The following is a 21,085-nucleotide window of genomic DNA, read 5'->3' on the forward strand; positions in this document are numbered from 1 at the left end:
GACTTAAACTTGATATAGTTTCCCTTGCGAACAACTAAGGTTAAGAGCAAGTTTTGCAAGTAGGTCTCCTCTTAACTACGCTAAGAACGATAACCACCACATCTGCCTGTTTATACTTCACCACTAGTACACTGCAGACAGTGAGTGTGTGTATGTAATCAATAGTGTTTAACAGCTTGTGCGAGGACATTGGTCAGTTTGTCATTGAAATCTGTACATGATATTGGCTGCATTCAGGGAAAACAGGGCTTACTGCATGTCAAATAAGTGGTGTCCTGTGCACACTGATTAGCCTGTGCAGTGCGTACAAGCTAATAAAGGACGACACTTTTTGATTTTAGTGAGTTTTTAAAGAGAGTCTCTGGTAGTGGGATGACAATTAATGCATATGCATTAAGGCCTGTTTTCCAAAATGAAGCTTAAATTATCTTTTTAACCAGGTTTTCCGAAGGAAAAAACTGGTTATTAGATTGGCGAATGCGGGCGGGCTGACTGGCGGGCGGGCGGAACAAGCTTGTCTACTTATGATTTGGAAAAAAAGATAAAAGTGATAACTTCAAAGTAACCTCGCTGACAAGGCAAATAAACAAAAATCACTTTTAAATCAAATAAACAACCAATGAGTTCTAAATTTTTACCTTGTGGCATTTTTTAGTAAACATCTAAAAGGGACCTTTTCACAGTTTGTCATTAAATGCTTAATATTGATAAATGTAAACATTGGATCTTAAAAGCTCCATTAAAAAAAAAAAAGAATAAAATTAAAGAAACAAAAAAAGTTGCTCTCAACTGGACTCGAGCTACTGAGCCCTGGAATAAAAGTCTATTGTTAAGACCACTCGGCCATCCAAGCTCATGCAATGAGAGATGTATTTTATACTTTATATAAGCAATCCTCGTAGTATGAACAAATATAATGACAACAACAGAACTCTGTTAGCCTGGAGCCAGTAGATTTAAGTCCAGGAAACTCAATTCAAAAGTTGGTTACAGTTGGGCTAAAAAGCAGGGCAACTAGCTTTTTCAAAGCTTGAATCAACTCAATCCAATTAAACATAATATACAAATTGGCGACTGTGGATCAATTAGGCCTAGGAAACGATTCAATTGCATCTCACAACAAGACATAATGCATTAAAAGTATGTCATGTCAGCAAAATTGTTGCTTAATAATTTAAAGAAAATAAAGGTATAAGATACACATATCACAACATGCACATGATTCTAGGCTTGTTATTCTTTAGCAAGGCAACCACAATTCTAAAGATGGTTGCCAGTGCAGCAACCCATTGCGAAAAAAAGAGACATATTGTTGTTATTTTGTTTAAGTTATCTCTTTAACATAAATATGAGGATAAACGGTTCACCCTTATCTTGACCCACACTCTATAAATTTAAATGGGTTGTGTTCATTTCAAACTTGCGATACTAAAAGCTATAACATAATTTTGAAAACTGAGTTGCATCTAACAGTATGCAATAGCGAATGTCTTCAGTGCCTTCAGCGCTTTGATCCTTACTTAAGTAGGAGCATTGTCATGATTTTTGCTTTCCAAAAAAGTAGCCTTACTATAAAGGAGAATTATGATAGGCAAATGATCAGCAAAAAACCTATACTATATTACACATTATTATTCTCAAAATGTTTGTAGGTGGAAACTTGTAACAAGTGATAATATGTTTTGTGATTGGAGCCTCTCTGAAGAAATGGAAATCAATAGAATGCACGAGGCTGCACTTTCCTGCAATTTTAAATTAATTGATTTGCACTTCTGGTATTCATATTTTTTTCTTCATCTAACATATGTTTTACCTTGTTGATATTTTGGATATCCAATGGAATCTTGAGAACATATCCAGCCAATTAGCCTTATTAAATAAATAGAATTGTAGCTTTTTTGTTCAGTATATCTTTTTAGTAAAAACATGCAATAACAAAAAATAATATAAAACAACAATATTGAAACCTTGATTTACAATTTATTTCAAAGAACATTGTTATTTATAACCACTTGTCATATCTTAGCAATATAATATGAGGATGAATTGAAGTTTATTGACAACCCCCCCCCCCCCCCACCACCTCAAGCAGAGTCTGTACTGATATCAAGCCATATATAATTAATTTTAGTCTCTGGTGATCTTTTAAGTCCCCTCAGAATGGCATTGTGAAGACCCCAAGGCTCTAAAGGCTATGAAACACACTCTCTGGTTATAGCAAAAATGAATATTGAGTGTTATTGCTAAGAAACTGATAAAACGGCTTCCAGTATGGATTGATGAGTGGTAAAACAACCATGTACTGTAGTTTGTTATTTCAAACAAATATATATATGTTGTTAAGATGGAAGTTTTCATATTTGAGTCATTTGTAAAATAAAATTCAGTAATTCCATTATTTTGTTTGATCACATTTGTAATATTTATATTATACTGACAAAAGATTTTTTTGTTATACTTGAGATATGTGATTAATTTCATATAATAAATATAATTATTTCTTTTTGATAGCTTAGGGAGCAGTTTTTGCCCCCAACCGGTTTACCTGAGGGGACTTATGGTTTGCGCTCTTGTCTGTCTGTCAGTCAGTCACACTTTTTTGGATCCTGCGATAACTTTAAAACTTTTTAATATTTTTTCATGAAACTTTAAACATGGATAGATGGCAATATGGACATTATGCATGTCAATTCATTTGGTTCCTACGTCAAAAATTCTGGTTGCTATGGCAATAAATAGATTAGAAATACTGCTGAAAATGGTGGTTTTCTGGATCCTGCGATAACTTTAAAAGTTCTTTATATTTTTTCATGAAACTTGAAACATGGATAGATGGCAATATGGAAATTATGCACGTCATTTCATTTTGTTTGTATGTCAAAAATTCTGGTTGCTATGGCAACAAATATAAAAGGAAAATTCTGACAATGGTGGAATTTCTGACAATGGTGGAGCTGGTAGGGGACATAATATTGCTTGGCAATAGTCTTGTTACTTCTTACCCATTAAGAGTTGGGAAAGGTCTTATTCAGGTGTTATTATTTCAGTACTGCAAATTACAAATCTTATTTGTCTTTGAGATTATATGCCAAGGCAATATTTGTTTCTTTAGTTCAGTTATACTGCCTGAATGTATGTATTCAATGTATATCTTGTCTGTAATTTCATGTCAACCCAGGCGCATAGCCACCTGTACACATAGATTACACAGTTGTGTTCAAAATAAATGATCTCAGAAAATGAAAAAAAGTAAATAAAGAATTTGAATTTGCCATAAAAATATGATCTAAGTAGATCTTAGGGTTATGTGATACCAACTTTAAGTTGTCTTATTGACAGCATGAAACATAATGCAACTTTACCAAATCAATATGTTATAAAACCTTGTTTTGCATGGTGTGGGTGATGTAATACAGTCTCTTGATGTAATATTTCAGTTCTCTAAGCGTTCAACTCTAAAGATAATGGACAAGGAGTCTGCTGCCAGGAAGTTGAAGCTGCAGATGTGGACCAATGTGGTTACCATAGTGCTGGTGGAGGGGCGGGACCTCATTCCCATGGATGACAACGGGCTGTCTGACCCATATGTCAAGTTCAAGCTGGGCAATGAGAGATACAAAAGCAAGGTATGAATGAGTATAAGTAATTCAAGCAGCGCTTTGGGAATACGGGGCTTAATGCATTGCTTAAAGTGTTGGCCCAGATCAGCCTTTGTAGTCAGCACAGGCAAATCAGGGCCACACCCCCGTTTATGGAATTTTTTGTTTGAAGAAAGTCTCTTCTAAGCAAAAATCAATTTTAGGCCAAAAATGTTGTCAATGGTGAGCAGTGTGGACTGCACAGGCTGATCTGGGCCAACACTTTACGCACATGCATTTGATCATGTTTTCCCAGAGTGCTGCACATTTGATGAGTGGATGTTATGAATAATGACTGTCAACAAGTACGATGTGGATGTTATGAATAATGACTGTCAACAAGTACGATGTGGATGTTATGAATAATGACTGTCAACAAGTACGATGTGGATGTTATGAATAATGACTGTCAACAAGTGCGATGTGGATGTTATGAATAATGACTGTCAACAAGTACGATGTGGATGTTATGAATAATGACTGTCAACAAGTACGATGTGGATGTTATGAATAATGACTGTCAACAAGTACGATGTGGATGTTATGAATAATTACTGTCAACAAGTACAATGTGGATGTTATGAATAATGACTGTCAACAAGTACGATGTGGATGTTATGAAAAATGACTGTCAACAAGTACGATGTGAATGATATGAATAATGACTGTCAACAAGTACGATGTGGATGTTATGAATAATGACTGTCAACAAGTACGATGTGGATGTTATGAATAATGACTGTCAACAAGTACGATGTGAATGATATGAATAATGACTGTCAACAAGTACAATGTGGATGTTATGAATAATGACTGTCAACAAGTACGATGTGGATGTTATGAATAATGACTGTCAACAAGTACGATGTGGATGTTATGAATAATGACTGTCAACAAGTACGATGTGGATGTTATGAATAATGACTGTCAACAAGTACGATGTGGATGTTATGAAAAATGACTGTCAACAAGTACAATGTGGATGTTATGAATAATGACTGTCAACAAGTACAATGTGGATGTTATGAATAATGACTGTCAACAAGTACAATGTGGATGTTATGAAAAATGACTGTCAACAAGTACAATGTAGATGTTATGAATAATGACTGTCAACAAGTACGATGTGGATGTTATGAATAATGACTGTCAACAAGTACGATGTGGATGTTATGAATAATGACTGTCAACAAGTACAATGTGGATGTTATGAATAATGACTGTCAACAAGTACAATGTGGATGTTATGAAAAATGACTGTCAACAAGTACAATGTAGATGTTATGAATAATTACTGTCAACAAGTACGATGTGGATGTTATGAATAATGACTGTCAACAAGTACGATGTGGATGTTATGAATAATGACTGTCAACAAGTACGATGTGGATGTTATGAATAATGACTGTCAACAAGTACGATGTGGATGTTATGAATAATGACTGTCAACAAGTACCATTTTTCTTGATATTAAGTTAGTTAATTCAACAATTTTCTGTTGTGATCAATTTGTATCTTACGTTCCCTCTTAGTTACAAATTAATGTAAAAGTAAATAAATGATTGTTTAACCCTTTCCCACTCAGAAGCAAAGTTAAAATAGCTATGTGCAAACAGCATAAAACCAGAACAGCGTGCAAGTAACTTGCAGTGTGTTAAGGTCTGTTAAGGTTTTATGCTGTTTGCTCTCATTAGTATCTAAGGGTTGGAAATGAAGCCTTTAAAACTTAAATTAAGTAAATGAAAGGGTCTTAAATTAAATTAAACTTTCTAAGGGACAACAAATGGGTAAAAATACGTTTCTAAGTGGTAAAGGGTTTAAAAACATGCATAAAAAATACATTTAACCCTTTGCATGCTGGGAAATTTGTCTTCTGCTAAAATGTCGTCTGCAGAATTTTTAAAATTAGCATTTATTCGATTTTTTTCAAAGAATACTATCAGAAAAGCAAACAGTTTGGATCCTGATGAGACGCCACGTTTTGTGGCAGTCTCATCTGGATCCAAACTGTTTGCAAAGGCCTTTAAAATTCAGCTGCAGCGCTTTAAGGGTTAATAGTTTGTATGGCTCTATTACAGCACAAGGACAAGACCCTAGAGCCGCGGTGGCTGGAACAATTTGACCTTCGCATGTTCCCCGGGCAAACCAGTCACCTGGAGATTGTCATGTATGATAAAGATGTTGCCAAGGATGACTTCATGGGCAGGTGAGACTGATGTGACAATTAAATTCCATTTTAAGTGCATCAACCTGGGAAAACTGGGCTAAATGCATGCTCATAAAGTGTCTCCCATATGAGCCTGTTCAATAATCGAAACTGGGTTGTGCCGGGTCAAAAACTAGGTAACTAGGTAAAAAAACAGAAAAACCTTGTAAACACTGTAGAAGTCACATTTTATGTTCAATCTTCATGTAACTTTGTCAAATTGTTTGTCTTAATGATATCTTGATTGAGTTCAAAAGTGGTTCCGGTCTGTTGAAATACATGGCCGCCAGTGGGCGGGGCAGTTTTCCTTATTTGGCTATAGAGAAACCTTGTAAACACTCTAGAAGTAACCATTTTTGCCCAATCATTATGAAAGGTGGTCAAAACATTGATTTAATTGATATCTCGGACGAGTTCGAAAATGGTCCAGATCGGTGAAAAACATTTTTCTCTATATGTATATAGTGGCAGTTTTCCCTATTGGCTATAGAGAAACCTTGTAAACACTCTAGAAGTCACAATTTTTGTCCAATCATCATGAAAGTTGGTCAAAACATTGGTTTTATATGGTAACTCGGACGAGTTCAAAAATGGCCCAGATCAGTGAAAAAACATGGCCCCCAGTGGGCGGGGCATTTTTCTTTATATGTATATAGTGGCAGTTTTCCCTATTTGGCTATAGAGAAACATTGTAAACACTCTAGAAGTCACAATTTTTGCCCAATCATCATGAAAGTTGGTCAAAACATTGGTTTTATTGATATCTTGGATGAGTTCGACAATGGTTCGGATAGGTGAAAAAACATGGCCGCCAGTGGGCGGGGAATTTTTCTCTTTATGTATATAGTGAAAACGTTAACACTCTAGAAGTCACATTTTTGGCCCAATTTTCATGAAATTTGGTCAGAACATTTGTTTCTTTGATACGATAGTTGAGTTCAAAAATGGTTCCAGTCAAACCTTGTGATCGAACACTATGGAAGTCACATATTTATGCCCCCCTTCGAAGAAGAGGGGGTATATTGTTTTGCTCATGTCGGGCCGTATGTCTGTCCACCAGATGGTTTCCGAATGATAAGTCAAGAACGCTTAGGCCTAGGATCATGAAACTTCATAGGTACATTGATCATGACTCGCAGATGACCCCTATTGATTTTGAGGTCACTAGGTCAAAGGTCAAGGTCACGGTGACCCGAAATAGTAAAATGGCTTCCAGATGATAACTCAAGAACGCTTACGCCTAGGATCATGAAACTTCATAGGTACATTGATCATGACTTGTAGATGACCCCTATTGATTTTGAGGTCACTAGGTCAAATGTCAAGGTCACTGTGACCCGAAATAGTAAAATGGTTTCTGGATGATAACTCAAGAACGCTTATGCCTAGGATCATGAAACTTCATAGGTACATTGATCGTGACTCACAGATGACCCCTATTGATTTTCAGGTCACTAGGTCAAAGGTCAAGGTCACGGTGTTTCAACTTAGAAAAATGGTTTCCGGATGATAACTCAAGAACGCTTACGCCTAGGATCATGAAACTTCATAGGTACATTGAGGTGACCCAAAATAGTAAAATTGTTTTACTCAAGAACGCTTATGCCTAGGATGATGAAACTTCATAGGTACATTGATCATGACTGGCAGATGACCCCTATTGATTTTCAGGTCACTAGGTCAAAGGTCAAGGTCACGGTGTTTCAACTTAGAAAATGGTTTCCAGATGATAACTCAAGAAGGCCTATGCCTAGGATCATGAAACTTCATAGGTACATTGATCATGACTTGCAGATGACCCGTATTGACTTTCAGGTCACTAGGTCAAGGTCATGGTTACTTGACACAGTAAAATGGTTTTTAGATGATAACTCAAGAAAGCTTACGCCTAGGATCATGAAACAATATAATGGTCAAGTTGATAGAATTTTCTTATTAAATCAATCAAAAATGGAATTTATCATGTAGATGTTTTGAACATCTTATAACTTTGTTATCCATCTGACATGAGTGCATTATAATCATTGCATCTGTTTTAAAGATGTTTGTGGTTGAAAGTGTTTTTTTGTTTTGGTAATTAAACACAAAGCACTAAATTGACAATTTCCAGACAGACTAACAGTGGGCTGACCTTGAAACGATGCAAGATGGAATGGAATTCATTTGTTTGTTTTGTAATTTAAAATCTTAACATGTCAACTATGAAAACACTATACAATTTTTATTTTGTTATCAGACTAGGACACTACAGTTCATATGTGCTCTAAAATCTACAAGTACACAAGAACAAACACACACAACTCAATTTGATATTAACCCATTGATGCCTAACATTGATTATGAGAGAGAGGAAGGATACACACATTGATTGTTTATGAAGTTAATGTATGGGATCAGGAATAACATTTTGCTGTAATTTGTTGGTGTGTGAGCTCTGGTCAACAGGCTGTGTTTAAAGAAGTCATGCACAATGGATATATGCTACTGCTGATAAAGGGTTCTAAAATATACAGCTACATGTACCAAATTTAGGTTTGGAATGTAAATTGATAACTGTTGGCTACATTGATCATGACTCACCAATGACCCCTATTGATCTTCTCGTCACTAGGTCAAAGGTGACAGTCACAGTGATTCAAAATACAAAAATTGGTTTTCAAATGATAACTCAAAAACACTTTTACCTAGGATAAAGACTTCATAGGTACAGGCATGCATGTTTTACAAATAGCCCAATACATTTGGTAAAAATTCAATAGATACACTCTTCTCAGGTGAGTAAACTAGGGCCATCTTGGCCCTCTTGTTTCATGAAACTTGAAACATGGATAGATGGCAATATGGACATTATGCATGTCATTTCATTTTGTTTCTACGTCAAAAATTCTGGTTTCTATGGCAACAAATATATACAAAAAATGTGAAAATGGTGGAATGTCTGACAATGGTGGAGCCGGTAGGGGACTTATATTGCTTGACAATAGTCTTGTTTATCATGCAGTTACTTACCACAAAAGACCACCATAAAGAGATGATTTGTAGTGTGTAGCTCAAGTCTCCAAACATGCCAACATATATAATATTGTTAGCTCACCTGAGCGGAAAGTGCTAATGGTGAGCTATTGTGATCACCCTATTATGCCTGGCATCTTTGGTTTAGTGTCATTTGTTGTGTGTCTTCAATATGAGCTTGTCACCGCACTAGAAGCATCATTTGTCATCCTATCTTGATGAAACTTGCTCAGAGTGTTTATCTTGGAAATATATGAGCCGCGTTCTGATAAAACTGGGCTTATTGCATGTGCGTAAAGTGTCATCCCAGATTAGCCTGTGCAGTCCGCACAGGCTAATCAGGGATGACACTTTCCGCTTAAACTAGATTTTCAGTAAAAAGGGACTTCCTTTAAACAAAAAATGCCATTAAAGCGGAAAATGTCGTCCCTGATTAGCCTGTGCGGACTGCACAGGCTAATCTGAGATGACACTTTACGCACATTCATTTTGCCCAATTTTCTCAGAACAACGCTCATATAATCTGGGCAATATGTGTTCAAAAACTAGGTCACATGGTCAATTCTTATGAAAACCTTGTTATAGCTCTAGAGACCACATTTATGTCTTTATGGTGTTTAACAAAACTAGGTCACCTGGTCAAATCTTAGAAAAACCTTATTATAACACTAGAGGCCACATTTATGACTCACTCTTGATGAAACTTGGTAAGAATGTTTATCTGGACAATATCAAGGCCATGTTTAAATCTCCCAAATCTGGCCAGTCTGTCCCTATATCTGAATAAATGAGAAGTTGTCAGTTACAGGTATATGTATATATATAATAGTGAACCAACTTACTCAGTAAAAGTCTGAGTAGGTTAACTCACTGCTCTGATATGGCTAAAACATTGTTTTGAACCCTAAGAAGCATGGTTAAAAGGGGTCTATGTGACCAGTATAAAACCAGAACAGCCTGCAAGTACACTGGTTGCTTCTCATCAGTATCTTAGGTTTTAAAGCCTTAAAAACTTGAATCTATGAAAAAGGTCTAAAATTTAATTTGATTTTCTAAGGGACTACAAATGTATCAAAGTGAGTATCAATTATAGGGTTAAAACAGCAAACAATCGCAATAAACTGTCTGCCTGTAGGGCGGTGATAGACCTGTCCAAGCTGGAGAAGGAGATCACACACTCTGTGGAGCAACCCCTGGAGGACGGGGCGGGGCTGCTCAAGCTTCTAATTACCATCAGTGGGACCTCAGCACAGGAAACCATATCTGACCTTTCGGCGTACTCCCCCGACCCCCAGGAGCGGTTGGAGACTGTTCGCAGATATGTACGTGTGCAGACTGGCAACACACAGGAAATAGTGTTGTGAAATGTGGAACAATATTGAGCCTTGCTCTAAAAAATGGGGCCTAATTTATGTGCATCAAGTGTCATACCAGATTAGCCTGTGCATTCCATGCAGGCTTATAATGGGTGACACTTTCAGCTTTTATGGAATTTTTTGTTTAAAGGAAGTCTCTTCAAAACAAAAATCCAGACTTAAGAGTTACATGTAGCTTTGTCCCTGATTAGCCTGTGTGGACTGCACATGCGTTAAGCCCCATTTTCTCATAATACGGCTTATTTATTCCATTGGTGTGCATTTATGTTTTTGTTTTTTTCAGAATTCATTTAATTTATACCTGTATTAATTTAATACCTTATGAACCAATTTGTATTTAAGATTGAATAAAACATCTACAGAGCCCTTTCAAATTGCAATATATTGACATTATAAAGTGTATACAGTTTTATAAATAACAATTTGTATCTATTTAAGAAATAATACTATATTTTCTGATTTATTTATATCTTTGATTAACCAAATTTGTGAATAAACATGCTTTTCAAACCATTGTATTATTTGCTGAACAACAACACTAGTATAACACATTGATTTCTAATGCAGACTTATTATGATGGTATGTTTTAGTTTAATGAGGCAAAAATAAATTTCATATCAAAAGAATAGTTGTACAACGAGTGAATTGAAAAGTCATTTTTCTCCTTTTTTGAGTAAATGTGACGAAAACAAAAGAACTTATTATGCAATTACTGATGTTAAATGTAATACCCACTGATAGTCGCTGTTATGTTTTACAGGGTTTATTTCAGTCCTATAAGTGTCTCCGAGATGTTGAGTGATGTTATATGTAATACCCACTGATAGTGGCTGTTATGTTTTACAGGGTTTATTTCAGTCCTATAAGTGTCTCCGAGATGTTGAGTGATGTTATATGTAATACCCACTGATAGTGGCTGTTATGTTTTACAGGGTTTATTTCAGTCCTATAAGTGTCTCCGAGATGTTGAGTGATGTTATATGTAATACCCACTGATAGTGGCTGTTATGTTTTACAGGGTTTATTTCAGTCCTATAAGTGTCTCCGAGATGTTGAGTGATGTTATATGTAATACCCACTGATAGTGGCTGTTATGTTTTACAGGGTTTATTTCAGTCCTATAAGTGTCTCCGAGATGTTGAGTGATGTTATATGTAATACCCACTGATAGTGGCTGTTATGTTTTACAGGGTTTATTTCAGTCCTATAAGTGTCTCCGAGATGTTGAGTGATGTTATATGTAATACCCACTGATAGTGGCTGTTATGTTTTACAGGGTTTATTTCAGTCCTATAAGTGTCTCCGAGATGTTGAGTGATGTTATATGTAATACCCACTGATAGTGGCTGTTATGTTTTACAGGGTTTATTTCAGTCCTATAAGTGTCTCCGAGATGTTGAGTGATGTTATATGTAATACCCACTGATAGTGGCTGTTATGTTTTACAGGGTTTATTTCAGTCCTATAAGTGTCTCCGAGATGTTGGCTGATGTTATATGTAATACCCACTGATAGTGGCTGTTATGTTTTACAGGGTTTATTTCAGTCCTATAAGTGTCTCCGAGATGTTGAGTGATGTTATATGTAATACCCACTGATAGTCGCTGTTATGTTTTACAGGGTTTATTTCAGTCCTATAAGTGTCTCCGAGATGTTGAGTGATGTTATATGTAATACCCACTGATAGTGGCTGTTATGTTTTACAGGGTTTATTTCAGTCCTATAAGTGTCTCCGAGATGTTGAGTGATGTTATATGTAATACCCACTGATAGTCGCTGTTATGTTTTACAGGGTTTATTCCAGTCCTTATTGTGTCTCCGAGATGTTGACTGATGTTATATGTAATACCCACTGATAGTCGCTATTATGTTTTACAGGGTTTATTCCAGTCCTTATTGTGTCTCCGAGATGTTGACTGATGTTATATGTAATACCCACTGATAGTCCCTGTTATGTTTTACAGGGTTTATTTCAGTCCTATAAGTGTCTCCGAGATGTTGGCTGATGTTATATGTAATACCCACTGATATTCGCTGTTATGTTTTACAGGGTTTATTCCAGTCCTTCAAGTGTCTCTGTGATGTTGGCTGATGTTATATGTAATACCCACTGATAGTCGCTGTTATGTTTTACAGGGTTTATTCAAGTCCTTATTGTGTCTCCGAGATGTTGACTGATGTTATATGTAATACCCACTGATAGTCGCTGTTATGTTTTACAGGGTTTATTCCAGTCCTTCAAGTGTCTCTGTGATGTTGGCTGATGTTATATGTAATACCCACTGATAGTCGCTGTTATGTTTTACAGGGTTTATTCCAGTCCTTCAAGTGTCTCTGTGATGTTGGCTGATGTTATATGTAATACCCACTGATAGTCGCTGTTATGTTTTACAGGGTTTATTTCAGTCCTTATTGTGTCTCCGAGATGTTGGCTGGCTTCAGGTCCAAGGTTTGTACATATCATGTTTCACTTTAACACTCTGTTTCAGTCACCTGAATTTTATATCAGGATATTGTTCAAACTTACAAGTGATCTTTAATATCTGGGACAAAGAAAGATCTAAAAGATTTGAAATCTGTCTTTGTTCTGCTTCTGCATCATACATATCATAGTAACTGATGTCTGCTCATGCTTTTTAGAGAGAGAGAGAGACCATTTACAGAAAAAATACATTGAGTCGTGTACTGAGAAAACTGGGCATAATGCATGTGCGTAAGTGTCGTCCCAGATAAGCCTGTGCAGTTCGCACAGGCTAATCAGGGACGACACTTTCTGCTTTTATGACATTTTTCGTTTAAAAGTCTCTTCTTAGCAAAAATCCAATTAAGGTGAAAAGTGTCGTCCCTGATTAGCCTGTGCAGACTTCACAGGCTTATCTGAGACGACACTTTACGCACATGCATTATGCCCAGTTTTCTTTGAACGCAACACATTTGTAGTCTTCATTGATATCTCTAAATTCAGAAATGAGCCTTGCTTTGGGAAAACAGGGTTAACATACATGAGCGTAAAGTTTTTTCCCAGATTAGCGTGTGCAGTCTGCACAGGCTAATCAGGGATGACACTTTTAGTCGAAATATTATTTTGTTTATTAGAGAATTTCTTTTATTTTAAATGAAAAATTCCATATAAGCAGACAGTGTCGTCCCTGATAAGCCTGTGCATATATACTTTTTGCAAAAGCATTATACCCAGTTTTTCAGAGTAAGTCTCCAATGCATGTCCTTATGTCCTTATGGCGAAGTGCGGTTTGTGTTACAGTGTTCAAGGCTCAGGGCCTGATTGCTGCTGATATTGGAGGAAAGTCTGACCCATTCTGTGTGCTCGAGTTGGTGAACGCTCGACTGCAGACACACACCGAGTACAAGACCCTCAACCCTGAGTGGAACAAGATCTTCACTTTGTAAGTACTCCAAATGATTATCAAGAAATGAAACCTATTTAGCTCACCTGAGGGCATAGTTCTAATGTGAAGCTATGATGCCCATGGTCAGTTGTCAGCCCAAATGTAAACTTTTCTCTGACTACTTCTCATCCTGAGCTGCAGAGCATGTTTTAAAGGAACTTCTCACAAATGATTCTTTGGTTACCCTTTTTGATCATAGTTCAAATCATTCTAGTCTGCTGCAAATGTAGGTCAGCAGAGCCACACAAACATTTTTAAGTTGAAACTTAAAAAAAAAATCCCTTAAACTGTAAGGCATAAAGGTTTAATCTTTGGTGCATAACATTTTGCAGTGGTTCTCTACAAAGTGTGTATAAATCATGCCAATAGGTCAAAATTGGCCCGGCTGAAGAGGTCACTTGTTTTCCAAAGATTTATATAATTAAAACTTTGATTTTTTTTTTAAGTCACTTTGATAATCTGTGAAATGAGATCCTTTTGATAGGTCCCTAGTATGTTTCTGCAAATTTGTTTTTTTTTGTTAAAAGGGACTCTTCAAAATAAAATTCTAGTGTGGGCGGAAATTGTCGTCCCTGGTTAGCCTATGTTGACTGCACAGGCTAATCTGGCAGGACACAACATACATACATTAAGTCCTGTTTTCCTATAATGCTGCTCAAATGAAACCCATGTGTTTCAGCAATGTGAAGGACATCCACTCGGTGCTGGAGGTGACAGTTTATGATGAGGACCGCGACAAGAAGGTGGAGTTTCTGGGAATGGTCGCCATCCCACTCCTAAGGGTCAGTAAAAGTTCCACTGAAAAAGTCTTCAACCTTTTAACCCAATCCTTTTGCTTAATTCTTGTTCCAAAAGGCCCCAAATTTCTCTACTCAAATAAGTGAACATTTATTGGGTAAAGTAATAATACCTAAAGCACAAAATGAGTAAACAATTTCTGTGCATAGGTCTTATCATAAAGACCCCATTTTGGTGGTAAAATAAATAAGTGAACATTTAATTTGTTAACTCTTAATCTTAAGCTCAAAATAAGTAAACACTTATGTTTAAGGTCTTATTCCTCAAAGTCCCCATTTCTTTGCATTAAGGTAATATGTGTTTAAGTAATTCCTTATCAACTTTTATTTTGTTCAATTGTACACTGTGGTCTCACAAATTATATCTAAATATTTTAACTGGCCATCTGCACAGGCTAATTACGGACAACACCTACCTCTTATTCTTGATTATTTTAGAACTGCAGACTGCATAGGCTTGTCTGAGACAATACTTATGCATATGAAATAAGCCAAGTTTGGGTTTTCCGAGAGCTTAGCTCATTTCTTTGTTGAAGGAAATTTATTGAATAGGAATGATATGCGCCTCTTTGACAGGTAGGCAAGAACATCAACGGTTGGTTTCGTTAGTTTGCATGTAACAAACTCTGCACATAGCAAGCTTGCATAGAGACTACCTATTGTATATGGAGCTAGTCAGGTCAAGGTAAGTGTTATACAAAAAATATTAAAGGGTTTGATGAAAATTGTGTGTGTTTGTTGCTTACATGCAGACCATAACTGGTATTGCATTTTGGGTTAGTTTTATCAAGGTCAAACGTAAACATAAAACCTGATTTTGGGCAATTTAACGTGTCTTGGAAGTATTAGCCATTGTTGCTTTGTTGCAGATGCGGCCTAGGGAAAAGAAATGGTACGCCTTGAAAGACAGGAAGCTCATTCATCGAACTAAAGGCTCAATTCAACTGGAGTTCGACTTCATCTATAACCATGTAAGTAGCTTTCTCATAAAACTAAGGGCTCATTTCAACTGGAGTTTGACTTCATCTATAACTTTAAGAGTAGATCATTCATCGAACTAAAGGCTCAATTCATTTCCTTTGAAGAGATTCACTTCGAAAATAAATGTGTTGTTTAAAAATCTGTTTTGAGCAAATGGATATGAATAAGTTTTATGAGATGGAAGGGTTTTATTTATAGCAGATTGAAATCGAAAAATATTAATTCTGGAGACCAATAATCCAGAGATGTTATATTATCATTTCTATCTGTGTACAGTTATGTACCTACTTGCTTTTTGTTTCAGATCAAAGCAGCTGTCAGGACAGTTAATCCAAAAGAAGAGAAATTTATGCAACCTGAACCAAAGTTCAAGATCTCTGTAAGTCGGCTTAAACAAAGTTACACCAAGAAGGCATTTCAACTAGGCTTTGTTGGATTTATTTGATGTAGTATAAGCACATTTAAGAACTTATATTCTTATAACCTTTTATAATTGCTGGTGACACCAATAATTGCCTCCCTTTACTGGGATGATATAAAATGTAATTACCCTAAAAACAAACAACAATTCTCTTTGACTTTATGATGAAAACATGGTAAAAGCAGATACTTCTTTGGCTATTGAACACTCTTGCTGATGACAGTGGCTTCATAACGATAACAATAATACCTCTACCACAAAGTAGGTGGGTATACAGATGTATTATGTATGTCAGGATGTTTTTCCGTCTGTCTGTCTGTCTGTCTGTCTGTCTGTCTGTCTGTCTGTCTGTCTGTCTGTCTGTCTGTCTGTCTGTCTGTCTGTCTGCCTGCCTGTCTGTCTGTCTGTCTGTCTGTCTGTCTGTCTGTCTGTCTGTCTGTCTGTCTGTCTGTCTGTCTGTCTGTCTGTCTGTCTGTCTGTCTGTCTGTCTGTCTGTCTGTCTAGACACATTGTTGTCCCACAAAGTAACCTCACACTTTTCAATGCACAATCTACAAGCTTGCATGCATCTTGCCAAATGATATGAAGAGGAATATATGCAGCTTTCATAACATTACCTTAACAATTTAAAGTTTTGAAGGTGCATTTGTTCATGATAGCAGTAACCAGTACTAATATTCTTGAACAGGTGATGAAGCGCAATATTGACCGTGTCACGTCCATCATCTCCACGTTCATAGAGGGGGGCAAGTTCATCAACAGCTGCTTCAACTGGGATTCTCCAATACGCAGTCTCACTGCCTTTCTGGTAAGTGGCAGATGTATGAACAATATTAAAGATAAAAAACTTGTTGTGGCCTCCGTGTTAAGATTATCAGTCAAATAGAATCTATTTTTGTCTAAAGGCATATAATACGAGGGGTGTTCCAGAAGTCCATGGTTTTTCTTTATTCCTGACAAGTTTGTTGGCAAAAGTAAATGAAATATACAAATTAGACAAACTAATTATCACGGATTGAATATATAAGCTTAAAATGCATTAATTAAATAAAAAGTGATTGAAACACGTTGCCATAGAGAAATCAGTAATGAATGCAGCGAACGTGTATATTTTATTATAAGTATGTACGTTAAGTGCATTAAAATTTGATTTAAATGTCGTTGATAAACAGAATTTACGGCAAATTTATGGTGTTTCTTGTAATAGTGTGGATCTTTGAGCCCTTTATGTTGCCTCTGTTTTGGTTGCTGCTAGTGATAGTGTGAATCTTTGAGCAGTACATATTTCCTCTATTACAGGTGTTTCTAGTGATAGTGTGGATCTTTGAGCCATATATGTTGCCTCTGTTACAGGTGTTTCTAGTGATAGTGTGAATATTCGAGCAGTACATGTTGCCTCTGTTGCAGATGTTTATAGTTTGTATCTTTGAGCAGTAAAATTTTCCTATGTTACAGGAGTTTCTAGTGATAGTGTTGATCTTGAGGCCCTACATGTTGCCTCTGTTACAGATGTTGCTAGTGATAGTGTTATCTTTTAGCTCTACATGTTGCCTCTGTTATGGGTGCTGCTAGTGAACATGTGGATCATTAAGCAGTACATGTTGCCTCTGTTACAGGTGTTTCTAGTGATAGTGTTGATCTTTGAGCTGAACATATTGCCTCTGTTGCAGGTGTTTCTGTTTTGATAGTGTGATTTTTGAGCCTTACATGTTGCCACTTTGACAGGTGTTTCTAGTGAAAGTGTGGATCTTTGAGCCCTTCATGTTTCCTCTGTAACAGGTGTTTCTATAGATAGTGAAACTTCGAGCTGTACACGTTTTGTCTGTTGCAGGTGTTTCTAGTGATAGTGTGGATCTTTGAGCAGTACATGTTGCCTCTGTTACAGGTGTTTCTAGTGATAGTGTGGATCTTTGAGCAGTACATGTTGCCTCTGTTGCAGGTGTTTCTAGAGATAGTGTGGATCATTGAGCCCTACATGTTGCCTCTGTTACAGGTGTTTCTAGGGATAGTGTTGATCTTTGAGCTCAACATGTTGCCCCTGTTACAGGTGTTTCTAGTGATAGTGTGGATCTTTGAGCCCTACATGTTGCCTCTGTTAAAGGTGTTTTTAGTGATAGTGTGAATCTTTGAGCCATATATGTTGCCTCTTTTACAGGTGTTTCTAGTGATAGTGTGAATCAAAGACCTATAGATCTAGTGATAGTGTGAATCTTTGAACCGTACATGTTGCCTTTGTTGCAGATGTTTCTGGTGATAGTGTGAATCTTTGAGCAGTACATGTTGCTTTTGTTGCAGATGTTTCTAGTGATACATGTAGTGTGAATCTTTGAGCCGTACATGTTGCCTTTGTTGCAGATGTTTCTAGTGATAGTGTGAATCTTTGAGCCGTACACGTTGCATCTGTTACAGTTGTTGCTAGTGACACAACAGATCATAGAGGCGTACATGTTGCCTCTGTTGCAGGTGTTTCTAGTCATAGTGTGGATCTTTGAGCCGTTCATGTTCCCTCTGTTGCAGGTGTTCCTTGTGATAGTTTGGATCTTTGAGCCATACATGTTGCCCTTGACCCTAGTGGTGTTACTGCTCAAGAACATCCTCATGTCATCCATACAAAACACCTATAGTAAGGACCCTGATGCTGATGTAAGTGATTTATATTTATTGGAACCATTTTCATGAAGCTTATATACTGTTAGAGGTAGTAAGTTATGCAACATTTTGCCATAGCCAGTACACTAGGGACATAAGTAAATAAACAACATTCAGTCTGCACAACATAAGCTTTAAAAGTTTCATGTTTCGTTTTTTTTTGTGTTGTCTACCGTATATGCCATATTTCATTTAAATGTTTCATGTATGTGTTTTATTTCTTCAAAATCTTTCATGTGTAAATCATTTTAACTTTCCATAAATTTACCTGAAAATTGTATTTGATTTTATTTTCTTTAGTAAAAGATAATTCAATATTTCCCTCCGCATATTTGTGAGTACAGGCCTAGTTTATAACCCTTTAACAGTAAAATATGTATTTTTCCGCATTTGTAGTCCCTATGAAAGATAAATTTAATTCAAAACCTTTCTTACTAGATTCAAGTTCTTAAGGCTTCATCTCCAACCCTTAGATACTGATGAGCAGCAAACAGCATAAAAGCTGAACAGACTGTGAGTTACTTGCAGGCTGTTCTGGTTTGATGCTGTGTGCACATGGCCATTTTCACTTTGCTTCTGAGAGGGAAAGGTTAAGTCCAGATTTCTCGTCCTTTTCACACAACATATAATCCTTGCTCCGTGAAAAAGTGGCTTAATGTATGAGCATCATTAGTGTTGTCCTTGTTTAGCCTTTGCATAGATAGCATAAGCTAATTTGGGATAATATGCACATGCATTTAGCCCCATTTACACAGAATGAGGCTCATAAAGTATTGACTCATTTGTGTATGTCCAGGAATATGAAGAGGAAGAAGATGATTTCGATACAGAAGATGATCCTGAAAAGGTAGTTACATATTTGTTCTCATACTTTACAAAATACAGTGAAACCCCTCGTCATGGAACAATAAAGGGACCAGAATGTTTGGATATCTGTTTATTGTGGTTTTGAGGCAAATACAATACAGCATTATGTTTAGCATTCAGATTTATTCCGACATGGTATATTATAAATGTTTTAATGTGGTTCTTACAAATATAATTAATAAAATGTATCAATGAAATGATGTTAGCATACTTCATCATCTGGCAGGATAAGTGATACTTATGTTTGTTGTCAACAGAAAACCTGGAGAAAACGTGTATCCTGTAATTGTGATAATTAATTAATCTGAAACCAAGAATAATGTTTTTGATCTTCTTCATATTGGTCAGGAGGACAAGAAGAGTTTCCGTGAGAAACTGCAGGCTGCTCAAGAAATCTGCCTTAAAGTTCAGGAGGGACTAGACATGGTTGCCTCCTTTGGAGAACGAGTGAAAAAGTGAGTAGCCTCCCTTGGAGAGCATGTGAAAACCTTAGTAGCCTCCCTTAGAGAAAGAGTTAATGAGTTGGTAGTCTCCCTTAAAGATTGTGTGAAAAAGTGAGTAGCCTCGCTTGGAGAATGAGTGAAAAGTGAGAAGCCTCCCTTGGAGAAAGAATGAAAAAGTGAGTAGCTTCCAGTGGAGAAAGAGTGGAAAAGTGAGAAGCCTCCCTTAGAGAATGAGTGAAAACGTCGGTAGCTTCAGTAAGAGCATTCACGAAAAAGTGAATTGCCGTCATTGGGGAATGAATGAAAAAGTGAGTAGCTTCCCTTTGAGAACAAGGAAAAAAGTGAGTGGCCTTTATTTAAGAACAAGTGAAAAAAGTAAGTAGCCTCCCTTGGAGAATGAGTGAACATGTGAGTAGCTTCCCTTGAAGAAAGAGTGAACAAGTTAATAGACTCCCATAAGAAAAAAAATGCATAATTGGGTAGCTTCCCTTGGAGAACAAGTGAAAAAGTTTGTAGCCTCCCTTGGAGAACGAATGAAAAAGTGAGTAACCTCCCTTGGAGATGGCGTGAAAAAGTGTGTAGCCTCCCTTGGAGATCGAGTGAAAAAGTTTAGAGCCTCTGTTGGAGAACGAGTGCAAAATTGAGTAGCTTTCCTGGCGAACTAGTGAAAAAGTGAGAAGCTTCCCTTGGAGAACAAGTGTGTAGCCTCCCTTGGAGAACCAGAGAAAAAGTGAGTAGCTTACCTTGGAGAATACCTGAAAGAATAAGTTATTTCCCTTGGAGAATCAGTGACCAAGTGAGTAACCTCCCTTGGAGAAAGAGTGGAAAAGTGAGTAGCCTCCCTTGGAAAATGCCTGAAAAAGTAAGTAACATCTCTTGGAGAATGATTGAACAAGTGAGTTTCCTCCCATGGAGAGAGAGCAAAAAATTGGAAAACGTCCTTAAGAGAAAGAATGAAAAATAGTGAAGGCTCCCTCCGAGAACGAGTAAAAAGTATCATATATATGAGCCTCTATGTGAAAATTGTTTAAGTGTACTGTAAAACCATTAAATTTTGTGTGGTACGAATTTTCGTGGATTTCTTTGGTCAGCTGAACCACAAATTCAAGTACCAACAATTATTTATACATTTTGAATCCAAAATTTGTCATTTCCGATTTTTTATTGAGATATGCTAGTTAATACAATATGTTGTTTTCTTGATAAGTGTTTGAGTAATAATACTTTTTAAATCAAGCACGGTATTTTAACTGTATATCAATGATTGTTCTCTTTTACGTGACGTCG

The 21,085-nt window shown here is 36.7% G+C and overlaps 1 protein-coding gene across 10 annotated transcripts in view; it reads left to right on the forward strand.

Moving 5' to 3' along the window:
- LOC127877723 (multiple C2 and transmembrane domain-containing protein 1-like) overlaps positions 1-21,085 on the forward strand; it is a 178,320-nt gene that overhangs the window by 147,332 nt on the left and 9,903 nt on the right. For 7 of the 10 annotated variants that reach the window (XM_052423886.1, XM_052423887.1, XM_052423885.1 and 4 more), the window contains 12 exons: positions 3,438-3,626; positions 5,717-5,844; positions 9,992-10,178; positions 12,628-12,682; positions 13,496-13,637; positions 14,320-14,422; positions 15,307-15,408; positions 15,723-15,797; positions 16,528-16,647; positions 18,357-18,482; positions 19,285-19,335; positions 19,704-19,810. In XM_052423886.1, coding sequence (XP_052279846.1) covers positions 3,438-3,626; positions 5,717-5,844; positions 9,992-10,178; positions 12,628-12,682; positions 13,496-13,637; positions 14,320-14,422; positions 15,307-15,408; positions 15,723-15,797; positions 16,528-16,647; positions 18,357-18,482; positions 19,285-19,335; positions 19,704-19,810 — 1,385 coding nt within the window. Of the gene's footprint in view, positions 1-3,437; positions 3,627-5,716; positions 5,845-9,991; positions 10,179-12,283; positions 12,304-12,455; positions 12,476-12,541; positions 12,562-12,627; positions 12,683-13,495; positions 13,638-14,319; positions 14,423-15,306; positions 15,409-15,722; positions 15,798-16,527; positions 16,648-18,356; positions 18,483-19,284; positions 19,336-19,703; positions 19,811-21,085 lie in introns of all 10 variants that reach the window. The other 3 variants (XM_052423882.1, XM_052423883.1, XM_052423884.1) reach the window with 3 other exon arrangements.

The sequence above is a fragment of the Dreissena polymorpha genome, chromosome 4 (genome assembly GCF_020536995.1).
Source record: "Dreissena polymorpha isolate Duluth1 chromosome 4, UMN_Dpol_1.0, whole genome shotgun sequence".
NCBI lineage: Eukaryota > Metazoa > Mollusca > Bivalvia > Myida > Dreissenidae > Dreissena > Dreissena polymorpha.